This window comes from Eubalaena glacialis, chromosome 19, assembly GCF_028564815.1.
Source record: "Eubalaena glacialis isolate mEubGla1 chromosome 19, mEubGla1.1.hap2.+ XY, whole genome shotgun sequence".
Lineage (NCBI taxonomy): Eukaryota > Metazoa > Chordata > Mammalia > Artiodactyla > Balaenidae > Eubalaena > Eubalaena glacialis.
The window spans coordinates 2,265,094-2,281,680 of NC_083734.1; the positions used below are offsets into that span (position 1 = coordinate 2,265,094).

The 16,587-nt window shown below is 65.1% G+C and overlaps 2 protein-coding genes across 3 annotated transcripts in view; one reads left to right on the forward strand and one right to left on the reverse strand.

Annotated features, from left to right (window-relative positions):
* Positions 1-9,136, reverse strand: part of FLII (FLII actin remodeling protein) — a 12,200-nt gene extending 3,064 nt beyond the window's left edge. The window contains exons 1-18 of one of the 2 annotated variants that reach the window (XM_061175765.1): positions 9,025-9,136; positions 7,346-7,456; positions 6,969-7,040; positions 5,768-5,848; positions 5,355-5,440; positions 5,109-5,270; positions 4,875-4,978; positions 4,384-4,559; positions 4,142-4,299; positions 3,457-3,541; positions 2,964-3,111; positions 2,649-2,782; positions 2,299-2,511; positions 1,963-2,142; positions 1,225-1,307; positions 1,034-1,108; positions 736-819; positions 453-624 (exon numbers count right to left, since the gene is read on the reverse strand). In XM_061175765.1, the coding sequence (XP_061031748.1) occupies positions 453-624; positions 736-819; positions 1,034-1,108; positions 1,225-1,307; positions 1,963-2,142; positions 2,299-2,511; positions 2,649-2,782; positions 2,964-3,111; positions 3,457-3,541; positions 4,142-4,299; positions 4,384-4,559; positions 4,875-4,978; positions 5,109-5,270; positions 5,355-5,440; positions 5,768-5,848; positions 6,969-7,040; positions 7,346-7,456; positions 9,025-9,087 (2,187 nt within the window). In that variant the 5' untranslated portion in view covers positions 9,088-9,136. Of the gene's footprint in view, positions 1-452; positions 625-735; positions 820-1,033; positions 1,109-1,224; positions 1,308-1,962; positions 2,143-2,298; positions 2,512-2,648; positions 2,786-2,963; positions 3,112-3,456; positions 3,542-4,141; positions 4,300-4,383; positions 4,560-4,874; positions 4,979-5,108; positions 5,271-5,354; positions 5,441-5,767; positions 5,849-6,968; positions 7,041-7,345; positions 7,457-9,024 lie in introns of both variants that reach the window. The other variant, XM_061175764.1, reaches the window with a different exon arrangement.
* Positions 9,137-9,728: 592 nt separating this feature from the next.
* On the forward strand, positions 9,729-14,301 carry MIEF2 (mitochondrial elongation factor 2). Its single transcript, XM_061175770.1, has 4 exons — positions 9,729-9,959; positions 11,586-11,743; positions 11,916-12,096; positions 12,533-14,301. The coding sequence occupies exons 2-4, from the start codon at positions 11,597-11,599 to the stop codon at positions 13,585-13,587; spliced, it is 1,383 nt and encodes a 460-aa protein (XP_061031753.1). The 5' UTR covers positions 9,729-9,959; positions 11,586-11,596; the 3' UTR covers positions 13,588-14,301.
* Positions 14,302-16,587: the final 2,286 nt, after the last annotated feature.

Sequence of the window (16,587 nt, forward strand, 5' to 3'; positions counted from 1 at the left end):
TGGCCCCTGCACTCAGGTCCACAGCCTGCTCCTCTCCGGGCCGGCTTCCTCCCTCCACCCCAAGATGCTTTCTAGAAAATCCTATCAGTGGAAGAAGGGCTGGTAGACGGTGCCTTCCCTACCCGCCCTCTCCAGGTCCTTTCGGGTTCTCTAACCTGTTGTCTTCCCGCCCACAACACGCCCACCTTCCTGTCACCTACAGCACGAAGGCCAGGTCCCCAGGCCTGGCACCCATGTGCTTCTTGGCCTCCCTCTCCAGCCCCGCCCTCCCAGAAGCACAGAGCCCAACACCAGTGTCCCCGGCTCCACTCAGAGCCAGCCTCAGACCCGTGCTGAGCTACTCCTTGCCCAGAAGGTGGCACCCTCTCCCCACTGAGGTCCTGAAGGAGACCGCAGCCGCCCCGCCGCCTGACCGCCAGTGAAGTCAGGCCAGCCCCGCACCCCCGGCTCACCTTATACAGCTTGGGCTGGGGTGGCGAGAAGTCATCGGGCACGTGCTTCTTGATCTCGGAGGGCTCCCCGCCCAGCACCTCCCAGAACTCTGGGGGCTCCTGGCCTTGTACCAGCAGCGAGATCTCCGCCTTCCCTTTTCGTTCATTCTTGTTAATTTTCTCTGCAAAGAGCCTGAGGGCGGGTGCAAAGCCTTAGTGATGAAGCGCACGCCTCCTCCTTGGGTGACAGTTTTCCTTTGCACGGAACACCCCAGCACGTCTGGGCAGGTCACAGCCCTCTTACCTGGCCTTGGTGGTGCTGCTCAGCGTGGCCTGGGCCCCCCGCCACACGTAGATGTCCAGCCCTTGGTCCAGCAGGAAAACAAACCTGGACAGGAGGGGTGGGAGGGGCTGCCACTGGCCACAGGCAACGTCTGCCCCCATGCCTCTGACCCCGCCCCAAATCCCTGCTTGCTGGACCTCCTGCCAAGCTCTGCGGGACAAGGGCTGGAAGGCCTCTCTGTCTAGAGCCGAGCCCTGCCCCCCCACTGGTGGGGAGAAGGTTCGGGGTGAAGCACCCCACCTCACGTCATGGGGTTCACCTTGGGTCCAGGGAGGCCCCCTTAAGAGGCACGGGCTCCAGCTTGAGGTTCTTTTTTCCATACACACGGTACATCCTGGGGGCCAGAGCAAGAGTGGCTTGGCGGGGGCACCAAGGGGCAGATTTACCCCAGTACCCTCCCCCCATCCTCCCCAGCTGAGCCCAGGTCAGTGCCGCCCGCACACCCCTCACCTGGTTATGTAGTGTGTGTCCTCCACGGTGTAAAAGCCGCTGGCCGTTCCACCCTCGATGTAGGAGATGTCGTTGTCAAATACCTGCGTGCGGGGCGTGTGGACTTTCACCGAGCTGTCCCCCCACCCCCGCCCAACACCACCTGTCAGGAGGGGCGGACTTGCGTGCAGCCGAGTCAGATGCTACGAATCCACGATGATGTTAAAAATACAAGATCTGTGTCTACAGACGTAAACACACACGGGGTGGCACGATGTACATAACCGTGAACGCGTTTGCTCGTGTCCGGACACAGCATGTTTAGATACGCGCGTATCAGGGGACAGGACCGGGCAGGTTTATGGAAGAAAGCAAACTTAGGTGGAAGTGCCCAAAATCTCGTCTCGTGTAGGTACCTACATGTAACCAGCTGGCGGGTAGGCCGGTGCCTCTCACTAACCCAGCTCACTGGACTCTGGCCCTGCCCCTGGCCCCGCCTCCTTGGTGGCCGGCCAGTGAGCCACCCTCTAGCAGCTCCCCATCTCTCCTGGTCTCCTACACCACCACCAACCCAGTTTCCAGCTCCCAAACTAGCCTGGTCTCCTTATCCTCACCTGAGCCAGGACTCGCCTCACGTCACTTCCCTGACCTCACCCCATCCATCCCTGCTGTCTGCCATAGGTCCGCGGGGCTCAGCACCTGATACATTTCAGTCAGCCCCGCCCACCGGCCCTTGGCTCCGGCCCCGCCCCTCCGCACCTGCAGGAATTCGTCGCTCTCTTCGCCCATCTCCTCGCGCACGGTGCGGCACTCGGCGCCCAGGTAGTTGCGCAGGTTGACGGCGTGGATGGCAGAGCACGCCTTCTTGTCGAGTGTGGCCTCCCCGCCGATCCAGTAGTAGATCTCCCAGTTCAGAGACCCGCTATCATCCAGAAAGGTCTGGAGGCCAGGGCAGTGGCCGGGTCAGCCCCCGCCAGGCTTCTGCTGGGCAGCCTCCCGGGCAGAGCCCTCGCCGCCCACCCTCCCCCGGAACACGGCTGGGAGCAGGCGGTTCTGAGCCGTCCAGGTCGGGCCTCACAGCCCCCTGCCCCGCACCTTGAGCACAATGTAGCAGTCGGCCTCGTAGAACCTGCCGTGGAGGGCTTCCCCCACCAGCACAGGCACGAAGTTCTCCATCTGCCAGATGGTCAGGCCAGGAAGCTGGCCCACGTCTTCCGTGAAGAACTCGGAGTAGTCGAGGCGCGGCTTCTCCAGGCCCTGGTCCCAGCGCCGCACCTTGCCCCCAGGCGCTCCAGAGTCCACGCTCTCCTGGGATCGAAGGCACAAGGCTGGCTTGACTCTGGGCAGCCGCTCGCGCTGGTCCGCCTGCGACCCAGCTCAGGGCCCCTCTCCTGCTGGGCCCGGGTTGCACTGCTGAGTAGAGCCTGAGCCCCGGCCCGGCTTACCTCCTGCTTCTTGTTCTTCTCCTGGGCCACGTCCGACATGCCCTTCAGCACCTGCTTGGCCTGGTCATCCTGGGCCGAGTCCTTGCGCCTCCGCAGCCGCATCTTGCGAGCCAGGGGGTCCTTGGGCCCACTCCCTGCTGAGGGGAAGGGTACACAGCTGACCCGGCTGCCCCCCACCCCGCCTGGGGCATCCAGCCAACCAGGGGCCAACCCCACGCCCCGCATCCAGAGAGCGCGTCCCACCCAATTTACAGATGGGTAAGCTGAGGCCCAGGGAGGAGCCCCCACTGCCAGGCCAGACCTTCCCCTGCTCACCAGCCGCCGCCGCGGCCACCGTGGCAGGGGAGGCTCCCGCCAGCCGCAGCTGGTTTTGCAGTGAGAAGTCAATGTTGTACCACTCGGCGGTGCGGTCAGCAAGCTTGGGGGGCATGACCAGGCTGGGGTTCTCCCGCACGTCCAGGACCTGCCTCGTGGGGCGAGCGGAGCCGGCGCTGAGCCCGAGTTCTACCTCCCGGCCACCCCAGACCCCTGCTCTTTGCGACCTCCGGGGCCAAAGGGCCCAGGTTCTCATCCTGCAGCCACCCTCGTGGGCTTGGGCTTTCCCGTCTGTCAAGTGTGACCTCGCAGACTGGCTGGTTATGAGGCTTAAGCAATGCTGTCGAGCGTGATGTGGACAGAGGACGTGGGTCACCCCCTCCTCACCCTGCCACCAGCCACCCCTCCAGGAGCCCTTTGCTCGGTCTTCTCTGGGGGTCTGTCCGCATCTCTCCCGTTCCTTCCTCCCCCCAGCACCAGCCGCCTGCCCAACCTCGATCTCTGTCAGGAAGTGGACGGCCTCCGGGAGGGTCACCAGGCGATTCTTGTTCAGGACCAGCTTCCTCAGCTTTGTGCACCTGTGACGACATAGCTGGGCCTCAGGGGGGTGACAGACAGGGAGCCGGGGGCCTTCCAGTCCTGGGTTGGGGAGGCAAGTAGGGCCAGAGAGACTAAGCAGCCCGGCTAGTTAGGAAACCAGCCAATTTGAAGGTGCCGGGAAAGATGGGAGGGGCTGGGGTCTCCTCACGGCTAAGTGACCGGGAGGGTCTTTCTGCGGCTTCTACAGGGCAGCACCTTCCAAAGGGGCCTTCAGAGAACTAAAGACACCTGGGTGCGAACAAGAAGGCATCAAAAAACATGTTCTGCCCTCAAATTAACCCGGAAGCTGCCGAGGGTCCTCTGTCCTCAGTGCCGGGGACCATGCTGGTGGACGCTATGACCTCTAGGAGGGGACGGAAGCAGCACTGTGTCCCAAATGCAGGTGGCAGTGGAGCCCTTCTGGCCTCATCCCTATCGGCATCCCCCCGAACACTGCTCTGGGGACTTCACCCGCAAAGCCAACTCAAGCCCTCCCATTTTCTACGAGGCACGGAGACCACGGGGGCAGGGTGGCGGGGCCGGGCCGGGATTCCGGGGTTTTCTGCGCTGTGCTCCTTCGCCCAGCCTTGGCCCGGCACCTGCAGAGGCTCTCAGGGATCAGCTCCAGGCTGTTGTTGGCAGCCACGAACTCTTCCAGGCTGGACAGCTTGCCGATGCCTGAGGGCAGCCCGTCGAAGTCCAGCTTGTTGGAGCTCAGGTACAGCCTCTTGAGCTTGGTCAGCTTGCAGATGGCCGACTAGAGGCGGCACGGGCAGGGGCGGGTCAGGGGCGGGCACAGGGTGGCCTGCAGCCTCCCCGCCCTCCCTGGGCCCCAACGCACGGGCAGTGAGGTCAGCTGGTTGCGGGACAGGTTCAAGGTCTCCACGTGCACCCACTGGTCGATGCAGAGAGACAACTCCGAGATCTGGTTGCTGCTGAGATTGAGGCGCCGCAGGCTGGGGAGGGTGTACAGGCACTCGGGCACCCGCGTCAGGTCGTTGCAGGACAGGTCCACATCTGGGCGTGGGGTGGGCGCATCAGCCGGGGCCCCTGCGGTGAGCTCCAGGGACGGCGGGCCTGTGTGAACCCCGGCTCCCCCTCCCGGCTCTGTGGCCTCAGGTACAAGACTTAACCTCCTGGTTTCTCAGAGCAGGGGGTCTACGCACAAAGCCTACTCGTAACTTGGTGTTACTCCCAGTCGTCACGGTGACAACGGGAGGAGATGTGACAGAACCGCACCCCCTTCCCCCGAGAGGTGCTCACTGAAGCAGGATACCATCCTCTCCCTCTGTGAGGAAGCGAGGGGCTGAGGGGTCCCCAAGGACTGCCAACCTGCGAGGTGGCTCAGGCCCTCCAGGCTGGTGGGCAGGTTGCCCTGGGTGCGCTGTGTGTTCCTCAGGTGCAAGGTCTGCAGGGCCGTCATGGCCGGGAGCTGCCTGCGGGGAGACATGGTGTTCAGGCTGGGGGCCGGGGCCGAGCGGGCCCACAGCACGAGGCCGAGGGTGGCCGAGACGCAACACCCAGCAAGGCCGGGGCCCCGGCGGGGAGGGCCAGGCAGGCGCCCACCGGAGCTGGGCGTGCAGCAGCGGGTTCCCGTTGAGCACGAGTGTCTGCAGGTGCGCGAGGCGGCGCATCTGGGGGGGCAGGCTCTCCAGGCGGTTCTCGCTGAGGTCCAGGTACAGCAGGTCGGTGAGGTTGATGAAGAGCTGGTTGGGGATGGTGTCGATGCTGCGGGTGGAGGGCTGCCGGGTCAGGGCCACACTCCCACCTCCGGGACCAGCCCCCGGGCCACCCAGCCCGCCCTCTAGGCACCTGTTGTGGCTGAGGTTCAGCACCAGCATGTTCTTGGCGTTCTCCAGCTCCCGAGGGCACTCCGTCAGCTGGTTGCAGCTCAAGTCCTGGGTAGAGGGGCGAGGCCGGGTCAGGGGCGTCAGGGCTGGTCCCACCCTGCCAGGCCTCTGCCGGGCTCGAGGGTCACGACAGGCACTGAGAGGGGAGCAGAGAAGGGGGCTTCAGGGCAGAGAGAGACAGTGGGACCCTGGGAGGAAGGGGGCCTAGGTTAGGGATCCGACTCCATAAGCGACCTTGGGCAAGGCACTGCCCCCTGTAAGTCTCAGGTGTCTGCGTCTATAAAACAGGATCACCACGGCCCCAGGGTCCAGCGTAGTGGGTGGGCGCTGAATGGTGGGGCTGGCACAAGGGCCAGGTGGCAGATAACCACTGACCAGAACTGAGAGATCATCCAGCTTGAAGATATCATCGGGGACTCCGGAATTCTTCAGGCTGTTGGCTCGAGCCACGATGGCCTGGGGATACACCATGAGAGTCCATGACTCTTAGCTTCCACCCCCCAGGAGAAACAGGGATCGGGGGGGACACCACCTCTGGAAGTCCACCAAGGCCAGGCCTGAGTGCTCTCCCACTCTGGCTTTTACTCATAACCTCTCTACTTGGCAAGCCTTTTCTAGACTACCAATGAGCTCCTATTTATACCTCAAAGCCCAACTCAAATGTGCCCCAGAGCCCAGCACACGGAATCTCAGGGAACCTTTCCTGATGGAATAATCCCTCTTCCTCCCAACCCCAAAGGGCAAGACAGGGATAGAGCTCTGAGTCACAGCTTCTAGTACAGAGGACAGGTCAGAGCGTAGACTCAAAGCAAGTCCATTTTCTCTCCCTTTAGGGCTGAAACTTGCTCATGCTTCCAAAGTGCAGGAAGTTAGTGCAGGATGGCTGAGGGGGAGGGGACAAGCCAGGTGATGGCACCATGACTGCAAGCGACAAAAACACTAACAAGAGCCACCGCTGCTGCCCCCTCAGCCCCAGCGTCTGTGTGGTGCCACCGTGTTGCTTCACGGTGGTCACTGCTGGACCATCTCGGAAAGTGGAAGGAACTTGTCCAAGGTCATGCAGCCGGGAAGTGGCAGAGCTCAGATTTAAACTCGAGTCCGGAGGCTGTACCCTTAACATCTCAGAGCTCTGACCTTGGATGGGAATGACCCTCGCTGAGGCCTGCCGGTCTGGGGGGCCTGAGGGTCTGGGACGGGGGCTCTACGGAGAGCAGAGGCGCAAGTGAACCGCCCCGACCACCTCCCCTCCTGGCCGAGCCCCGCCCTTCCCCGGCTCTACCACTGCCGGCTGTGTGACCTGCCTCCGTGGCCAAGTGTCCTCATCTGTGAACTTGGTGGAGGTGAAGATCACATAAAAAGCCCTTGTGAAACAGTTGGAACAGCGCTCAGCTGGTAACAGTTGATATGGTACTTGTTGTTTAAACTGGGTGGGATTGGGGGTTTTTCAGCGCTCCCCTCACAGTTACTCGACGCACGGCATTACTGCACGCTCTCCCCCACAGCGTGCGGGTGCAGAGAGGTGCGGGCCCGGCCCTCAGGCCCCGGCCCGAGGTCTGCAGCCTCGGGCGGCACTCACCCGCAGCGACGGCAGGCTGGACAGCTCCCCGTGCAGCGTGGTCAGGCTGTTGTGGCTCACCGACAGGTGCTCCTGGGCAGGGGCGGGGAGGGGGCTCAGCGGGGCGGTGGGGCATCCACGGAGACCCCGTCTGCCACCACCACGCTGCCCCATCCGGGGGGCCCTCAGCCACACAGGCCCAGTCCATTTCTGCAGCTTCCCTCCCTCACAGAGCCAGACGACTCTTGCACACCTCCCGGGACGGGGTACTCTCTCTCTCTCCACCAGTTCTGCTGTGGTCAACGTCCTCCTCTGTGTCGTCTGTGTTCTGCGCAGGTTCTCCCCACCTGGCCAGCCCCATCCACAGGGACCCTCCCTGCCTGCCCAGAGCCTCTTACCAGCTTCTGCAGGGCGGCCAACTCCTCCGGCAGGTAGCAGAGACCGGTGCGGTTTAGTTTCAGCCATCGCAGGCTAGTCATGGCCTTGACGTTCTCAGGGAAGTAGCCACCCTGAGAGGTATGTCGTGGTAAGGCTGGTCTGGGACAGGGTACCCTTGTTCTACCGCCCTGTGGCCCCCACTGCCCACGGAAGCCTTTGAGAGCAACAGTCACCTCTCACTGGCTGTGTGACCCTGGACAAATCACTCTGCCACTCTGTGCCTCAATTTCCTCGCCCATAGAATAGAACTAATAAAACCCCCGATGACAAAAACGTCGTAAGGAACAACTAATGGTCAGGACGGCTGCTGATCTAGAATCTGTCTCTCTTGCTGTGTTCTCAGCCCCAGGAAAGCTTATTCCAGGTGACACCCGCACACTTAGCTGTGTGGTTACATCAGCTCAATGTCTCTGCCTGGCATCCAGGCCCTGCCTGTGCTCCCACCCTGCCATCAGCATATGGCAGCTAGTGGCAAGGTCAACTCCCCCTGTGTGAGGCCCCAGCGCCCCAGCCTGCACAGACACAGCGTTATTCGTTAGTTCATTCACCCCTTCGTTCCCCATATTCAAACGCCCACCTCGGGACCCCCAGCCCTTGTGGCAGGGAACCTGGGGCAGCATGTGCCTTCAGCGCCTCTGGCTGCTGTCCCCTTCCCCCTCCGGGCACATTCCCAGCAGGTGACTCAAACTCTCCCAGTCTAGAGAGGACACACGGGGACCCCAGGTGAGCATGGTGGGGATGGGGGCAAAGAAAAGTGGCCACCTGTGCTTGGGGTCAAGTGTGCACACGAGTTAACGCAGGAAGGCGGCCTGTCTCCTCGGCCCTGGCCCAACCCCCGACCCCAGCCACAGGCGGGGCCTCCAGACGCTGCCGACCCAGGCTCACGCTACACTGCCCCCAGCCTGAGCCTGCCCACACCCCACCCTGCAGCCGGGATCGCCCTCCAGGAGCCAGGCCAACTCTCAGGGCCTCGTCTCTGGTCACCAGCCCTAACCCTGCCGGTCTCATTCTCGGGCCTCCAGAACCACTATGCCCCCCAGTCCCCCCCCACTGGCTGGAGGGCTGGGCTCGGGTTCCTGGTGGCCCGGGTCAATCAGTCCAGCAGCTACTCAGACAACTGCCACCCAGGCCCTCGCCCAGCTGCTCGACACCACCCTCTCCACAGCAACTAATCCCTGCCTCCAGAGAGCTAATTTTAAGCCCCTTCACCGGACGAGAAAGCGAGGCTCGAGGAGGGGAAGTGACTTGCCCAAGCCCACACAGGATGGGGGTGGCAGGCGGGGGCAGGGCAGAGCCAGCGGCGCGGCCGTGAGTCAGGGCCCGGCTTGGGCGTGTGACGTCACAGGGGAGGAGAGGGAGGGCTGGGGAGGCGGGAGCAAGAGCTCCGACCTGGGCCACCGGCCGGCCGGGCGGGGCCGGGCGTCAGGAAGGGGCCCGGTGGGGGTTCCCCGCGCACCCCGACGCGGCTCCGAGACCCCGCGTGCGCCCGCCCGGCCCGCCCTGGGTCTCCTTCGCGGGCGCCGGACGGAGACCTGGGGGCTCGGTTCGGGGCGGGGCCCGGGCGAGCCCGTCCGCTGTCCCGGGCGCGCAAGAAGCGGATGGGCGGGTTGGGGGGCCCGTCCGCCGTCCCGAGGCTCACCTTGAAGTCGTTGCCGCTGAGATCTACGCCGCGCACGAACGGCAACACCCCGGTGGCCTCCATGGCGGCGCTCAGCTGCTGGGAGCGGGGAGCGGGCTGCCCGCGGGGCGGGGCGGGACGCACGGGGCGGGGAGCGCGGAGCCGGCGGGGCGGGGAGCGCGCCGGCCCCACCCCTCAGCCCGCGGCTGCCCGGCCCGCAGTTCCGGACGCGCCCGGGGCCGGCCCGGGGCCTGGAGGAGCACGGCGCGCCTGTGCCCCGCAGGGCCTTCTCGGCCCGCGGCTCTGTCCCCTTAGCTGGCCGGCGCCCAGGACCCCGGTGGTTCGGGCCCAGGCTCGGGCGCGCGGGGGAAGCGGCAACAGCACGCCCGGGTCCTCGTTCCGAGCCTCGGGCCTCTTTCCGGGAGACGCTCGCTTGGGGGCAGCGCCCGCGCTCCTCGGCGTCCCCGCTCGGAGGCGACCCCCGGGTGCGCGGTTACGTGCCCGCTCGCCCCCCGAGGGAGGCGTCCCCGGGCCGGCACATGGCGGCCCCAGTAGGTGACACGGACGGTGTTCCCTTCACGGGAGAGGCGGCTGCAGACCACACTGACCAAGGGCCCCGCTGGGTGCGTGCCCCGCCCGCAAAAGGCTCGCGTCTCCACTGGCAGCCGCCGGGAGCGCTGCCCTGCTTCTTTAAGACGGAGCGCGCCGGGGAGCCCCGCCCCGAGGAGCGCGCGGCCGCCATTGGCCGAGGCGGCCTCAGGGTGGCACGTGGGCGCGGGCCTCGAGCGCTCCGATTGGAGCCGAGGCCTGCCCGTCTGCGAGCGCCGGGCCCTCGGCAGACCCCGGCCTCGGCGTTCGGCTCCTGGGTCCTCCACGTTCCATTCCCAGGCGGCCCCGTGGCGCGGCCCGAGCGGCCCCCTGCGTCCCCCGGCCGGGGCGCCGAAGCAGCAACGCAGGTACGGCCGGGGCACGGGGCTTGGCCTCCGCCAGCCGCGCGGTCCCTGCCAGGAAAGGGGGCACCGGGGAAGAGCCGGGGCCGGGCAGTGGTCGGGTCGCGTCCTGGGTCCGTCCCGGGTCCATCCCGGCGTTCCCAGGGCCTGGGTGACCCTCGCGGCCGGGGCTTGGAGGAGGAGAGGGAGGGGAGGCTCCGCCTCGCCCTGTCCCCTTCCTGGTTGGGGTCTGCGCGACCCAGCTCAGGCAGGCAGGGTCTTTGAGCGCTTTACAGCTTGGAGGCGGGTGGCAGTACTGATCCGCGACGAGGGAGCCGCCGCGGGGCCACGCTGGGTCACCCCCCGGCCTTCTTGCCTATTTTTAGCTTGGGAGCGGGGTGGGGGTGTGTGGGGGGGGGTGCGGGGCTGCCGGCCCCACCTGGCAACCGAGCCCGGGCACCCGCCGCGAGCAGGGCGGCAGAAGTCCTTGGGGTTGAGTTGGTTCTGAGCTCAGGGTCATCTGTTCGGGCGTTCTCAGCGAGACAGTCCTGCCTGGCCATCTGACTGGTCCCCTGGGCTTGTCCCCTGGTCACACCTCCTCAGTGCTTGGGACCTGAGGGCAGGTCCCCTGTAACAATCTGGAGCTGGGGCTTAGCACACTGGCCTGGCAGAGATATCTGCCTTCCCAGCCCCACACTCTGGGGCTCCTCACGTTGGACCTTTCCTCACCGCGCCTGTTCCATCTTACAGATGAGCAAACCTCATCTGGGGTATTCCGGCCCTCAGCTTACCTCTGTTGCCTGGGCTCCCAGCAGCTGAGGTCGGCTTCCCACCCACCATTGTCCCAAGCCCGAGAGGCGAGAGGCCCCTGTCCAGGGCACTGGGTCAGCCCTGTTTGTGGTCTTTAGAGTTACCTTGCTGCAGCGGGGCCTTCAACATTGTCTGGCACGTACCTGTTGACAGGAAGCTCCTGCCCCCAGGGCAGCCTGGGCCATCTCACTTGTCCTGTTCTCTGACCTGGTAGCCTTGTCTCTGGGGGCTGCCTTGCTGAGATTTGGGGGGCAACTGGCCCCCTGAGCTTCACGGAGGTCCCCCCAAAGGCCTGAGTGGCTGTCCGGGGCAGGCTGCCTGGGACCTCAAGCCGTGGTCTTCTCTGGGCCTTGGTTTCCTCCGGCAGTGCCAGCCTGGTTAGGAACCAGGACGAGGCCGCTCCTAGGACCTGGCCGTAGCGCTGGGCAAGAGTCCAGAGGTTTTGCAGTTGTGGGTCTGAGTCCCCAGCACTCACTGTGTGGGTCAGCAGCCCATTTCCTGGTAGAATGGGGGGGGGGTGTCGATAATATCCACCTCATGGTCTTTGGCGACGTCGGGGGACCCGGAGGGTGGGATGGGGGAGATGGTCCTCCTCCTCTGACCTGCCATGGGCCTTGGGGCCTTTCTCCGTGAGCCCTCCTGTCTGGGGGGGGGGGTGTTGTTTGCAGCTGCCAATCTCCTCCCAAGAAACTCTGCAAGTGGCCCCTTTCTCCTCAGAAATTCTCAGGAAGCTCCCTCGTGGGCTCTACTCAGTGATCCCAGCGTGATGGCAGCCAGAGCACCTGCCCTGCTGCCAGGCTGGTCCCCTCGCTGAGCAGTCCCTGCACCCTGGCTCCCTCACAGGCAGACTGACCATGGCGGAGTTCTCCCAGAATCGGGGCAAGCGGCGTGACGGCGAGGTGCTGGGCGGTGCTGTGGACTTCCTTCTGGCCAATGCCCGCCTGGTGCTGGGGGTGGGCGGAGCTGCCGTGCTGGGCATTGCCACCCTGGCTGTGAAGCGGGTAAGGCCGGGCTGGCCCGGTGACCCCGGGGCTCCCAGAGCGGGACGGCGATGGTGGCGATGGTGGGACTGCCCGAGGCCGCACCTGCCTCTACCCCACCAGCCTGGCTTTGCCCTCGGCCCTGCCGTTCCTGCCCAGGCTTCAGCTGTCTCATCTGTCACTCTGCCTGCAGTTCATCGACAGGGCCACCAGCCCTCGGGATGAGGATGACGCCAAGCGGGACTCCACGTGCCTGGAGGACAGCTGGCAGGAACTGAGCCTGCTCAAGGCCACACCACGCCTCCAGCCCCAGCCCTGGCCCGCAGCCCTCAGCCAGCCCGTGCCGCCCCCGGCCCCCTCACCCTCAGCCCCAGGTGAGTGGCACCCCTTCCTCTCTGACCTGGGTGGGTCTCCTTTTGGTGGTCACGTTCAGGAGACGCAGCCAGGCCCTGCCCCTGACTGACCATGTGACCCATTTGGGTCCCTCTTCCCCCAGGGCCGTGGGCTCCCTGAGTGTTTAATGACATAATTGTCTGTCCTTTTCCCTCCTGGGTGGTGCCGAGGCTCCAGCCACCAGAACACGTGGTCCGTGGGGGGTGGCACTGGAGCAAGGTGGCAGCGTTAGGACAGCGGGGCCCTCAGGTGGGGGCCTGTTTCCCACCGTGCGTGAAGGCGTCTCAGTCTCAGGGCGTTGGACAATGAGAAACTGTCATCAGGCGCTCGCTGTGCGTGAGGACCTGAGCTTGGTGCTTTCTCAGGTGGTCACGTTACATCCCTCTGACACGGGCCCCCCGCCCCTTCACTCTACAGAGGGGCCCGCAGACGCAGATCCCCCGACGTCGCCTCAGCTCTGCTCCCCAGCGCCGTCGATGTGCCTGACGTTCCAGGAGAAGCTGCTGGCGTTCGAGCGGGACCACGTGACCATGCCAGTGGCCCACGTGGCTCTGGCCAAGCAGCTGGCCGGTGACATTGCCCTGGAGCTGCAGGCCTACCTGCGGAACAAGTTCCCAGAACTGCCCTTCGGGGCGCTCGTGCCTGGCGGGCCGCTCTATGACGGGCTGCAGGCGGGGGCCGCCGACCCCGTGCGTCTCCTGGTGCCCCTGGCGCTGGAGCCTGGCCTGTGGAGCCTGGTGCCTGGTGTGGACACCGTAGCCCGGGACCCTCGCTGCTGGGCCGTGCGCAGGACTCAGCTGGAGTTCCACCCCCGCGGGAGCAGCCCCTGGGACCGCTTCCTGGTGGGCGGCTACCTCTCCTCCCGGGTCCTGCTGGGGCTGCTCCGCCAGGCCCTGACCGCCTCCGTCAACTGGCCGGCCATCGGCATCCTCCTCGGGTGCCTGGTCCGGCCGCGCGTGGCCTCGGAGGAACTGCTGCTCGAGGTGCAGCACGAGTGTCTGGACTTCCCCGTGGCCGTGCTCCTGGCCATCGCTGGCACCCAGGCCGGAGGCCTCCTGCTGGCCTGGCCCCTGGAGGGGCTGGCTGGCAACTTCTGGCTGCAGGACTGGTACCCGGCGGAGGCGGCCCGGCTGCGGGCCCTGGATGAGCGCGACGCTGGGACCCGCCGGCGGCTGCTGCTGTTGCTGTGCGGCGTCTGCCGTGGCCACCCGGCGCTGGGGCGGCTGGGCCGCGGCCCCCTGACCCAGGTGGTTCTGCACCTGGGCGAGCAGGAAGCGGACTGGGGTGAGGAGGCCCTGGGGGAGCGCTTCCTGCAGGCCCTGGAGTTGCTCATCGGCAGCCTGGAGCGGGCCAGCCTGCCCTGCCACTTCAGCCGTGGCGTGAATCTCCTGGACGGCCTGCGGGAAGAGGACATCGACGACATGGGCTGTGCGCTGTACTGGGGCCTGCGGGCCCCCGAGGGGCTGCTCTAGAGGCGCGGGCCCAGGCGGACGCCTCCCTCCAGGGCGTCGAGAGCACCTTGCCCTTGCTTTTACCCAGAATGGGTCAGCGCGAGTTTGGGCGGCCCACACTCCCACTCACCCCTCGGCCTCAGGGCCGATGCCAGGGCCTCGGCCCGCGGTAGCTACAGTGAGTCCTGGGCAGGGGTAAGGTTGCTTCTGTTTTTCTGTCCCAAGAGTGAGTCACGCTTCCGTCGGGTGCAGGCACCCCCAGGCTGCTGGTGCTGGGCAGTGGACACGGCGTTTGGTCCCCCAGGAGCCGAAGTCGCCTGGAACCCTCGGGACGCAGCTTTTGGCTGACTGACAGGCTGGCGTTTTCCATGCTGCGTGTCTGGTTTGCTCTCCAACGTGGGCCAGCGGGGGCTTACCTGGGGGAAGGCCCTTCCCCTCCGGCTGGGGGCACTTTCTCTTCCGGCAGCGGGGGCCCTGAAAGAGCCCCTTCCTCGCGGGGGGAGCTGAGGTTCTGTGTGCTGCCCAGCTGGCCCGGAGCTGAGGATGTCCCCTGGCTGCTGCGGGGCCCGGCCCCCACGGTGCTGGCACCAGCTGCGCTAGCTGACCCTGCGCTCTCCCTGAAGCTGGCTGCGGGGGGGGGTTGTCTGCCTCCCCTCCCAGGTGTCTCTCCTCTCTGGTATCCTTCCTGCTGAAGCAAAACTGTGAACTAGAATAAAAAGGAAAAATTCAAACGTCCACGGGACTCATGTTGGGCTCTTACACGCAGCCACTTGAGGTTCTGTAAAGTTGACCAGAGGAGCTTGGGATCAGCCTGGAGGCGGTGGATTGAATTAGAAAAGTCGGTTACGTGGAGGGAGGATGTTACAAGATTCGTGGAGCGATGTCTTGCTTTAGTAACGGAAGCAGCTGGCTAGGGTTTTGTTTCTTCCCCAAAGCCTGCCCCCTGGAGCCCCCTGTGCTTTCCGGGACGGGCGGGGCTGCCATGCAGCCCTTCGGCCAGCACTGTCAGTGTGCAGAGAAACGTGGCCCCAGAAGTGGAGGGCAGGACCCCGCGTCGTACAGACTGGGAAGCAAGTGTGTCTCGGTGTCCCCATAGGAGCCGTGGCCGTGGCTAACTTCCTGTCACCACACATGGCAGACGAGGCGGGAGAGGAGGGCTTGGGGCCACGTGCGCTGGTGCCGAGGCCACCGCAGCTGTGCCAGGCCTGTGCTGCTTCTCCTTCCCATCCCGTGTGTATCCTCCTTCCAACTGGGACTAGGGACAAGAAGTGGGAACAGGCTCGGAGGCCTCCCTTGGCCGAGGGCCAGCACAGGGGCCAGAGGAGGTGCTAGTGTGTACCTCTGGGTGCAGGGCCACGGGTGGCCTCTGCCTCGTGGGTGTTCACACAGGCTCGGTCTCCGCAGAGGGTCACGGGACAGGAGACTGGCTTCCCCGAGGGCCGTTAGGTCACTTGATTCAGGAGCTTCCCGGCCTGAGTGCTCTCAGCGGTGAGCAGCTGTGATGGCAGCGGAGGGTCAGCAAGGGGGCAGGCTGGAGGTGGGGGCGGCCTTGGCCCCCCTCCCCTATAAAACGGGGGTTCCAGAATACCTGCTTCACAGGCAGCGGCGGGAGCGTTAACCCAGCACAAAGCGAGGCACCCCCGACCCAGAGGTCCCGGACACAAGGTCCAGCATCACCGAGCCTGAGCGCGCCAGGACTCCGCTGCAGGCCTGTGTCCAACCAAGGTTGGGGGCCTTGGGCGCCGATGGGTGAAGGGCTGGCCAGGTGTGGCTTGGGAGCAGTCGGGACGCGAGCGGGGTCAAGGCCCCTCTCAGACAACCCGACCCCACTTGCGGGCCCTCTGGCGGCCTCCTGCTTCAGGTAGGTCTCGGTTTCCCCTCACACCGTGATTTCAGTAAGAAAAAGCCAGAATTAACTAAAGAGGAGAAACGAGGTGCTCGGGGCGACGTCCCCTGTCCAAGACCAGCATCTGGCGCGCGGTCGTGCTGGGGTCTCCACGGTGGCTGCTGCCCAGCTTCGCTCTCACCCCTTTAATGAGGGCGGTTCTGACCTGGAGTTGCAGACCGTTCGGCTGAACTGGGCAGTCCTTGTCCCTGGCTTTACCAAGTGACCTGAAGCCAGGAGCACGGCGGTGATTCCACCTGCCAGAGCGAACAGACGGCCGGTGCAGGTGGGAGGAGTAGCGCAAAAGGGCAAACAGACACTCACTGACATACAGCTTCACCATCTCCTCCACCCGTTACAAGACAGCTCAGCAAAAGGTCATTCCACGCACAAGACGCCCCCTTTCTGGGTGAGCAGGAATGAGCAGGGCCCCCCGGGACCGCTGCGGCCAGTCCATCAAGCGGGCACCACTCGTGCCCCAGGGCTGAGCCAGCCAGTGGCCTCAGGCCGCGCTCTTACTAAGCAGAAAAGGCCCTGACGAAAGCCTGCGCAGGAGCATTCTCGCTGGGGGCTGCAGGCGGCAGGCGAGGGGGGCGCACCGTGCTCAGGTCCGCAGAGGTCTCGCCAAACCTCCTGGGGGGGCTGCGGTCAGCGAGCCAAGCCGGAAAACCACCCCCAAGGCCCCGGGGGCCCTGACGGGCGGGGCTGGAGCTGGACGGGAGAGAAGCCCTCGGCCCTAATCCAGGGCCCCTGCCCCGCCTCTGTCCTGTCCCCTCCAAGACAGCGGCCTTCAGCCTGGTTTAAGTCACATGTGTCTGACGCGTTGGCATTTTTTTGTTCTTGACCACGCTGCGCGGCATGTGGGATCTCAGCTCCCGGACCAGGGATGGAACCCGCGCCCCCTGCGTTGGAAGCACGGAGTCTTAACCACTGGATCACCAGGGAAGTCCCTGCGTTTGCATTTTAAAGTACATTTTTCTTTTGTAATCAGAAAAAATAATCTTGTAAAAAACCCCAGTAACGTTACAGTTTGGTTGCACTTAGTTTACTGAGGACAGACGCTGAGGCTGTGGGGACAACACCCAAGGCCAGCACAGGGCACCCGGGACGCTGCTCTGGGTCCTCTTGGCACTGCC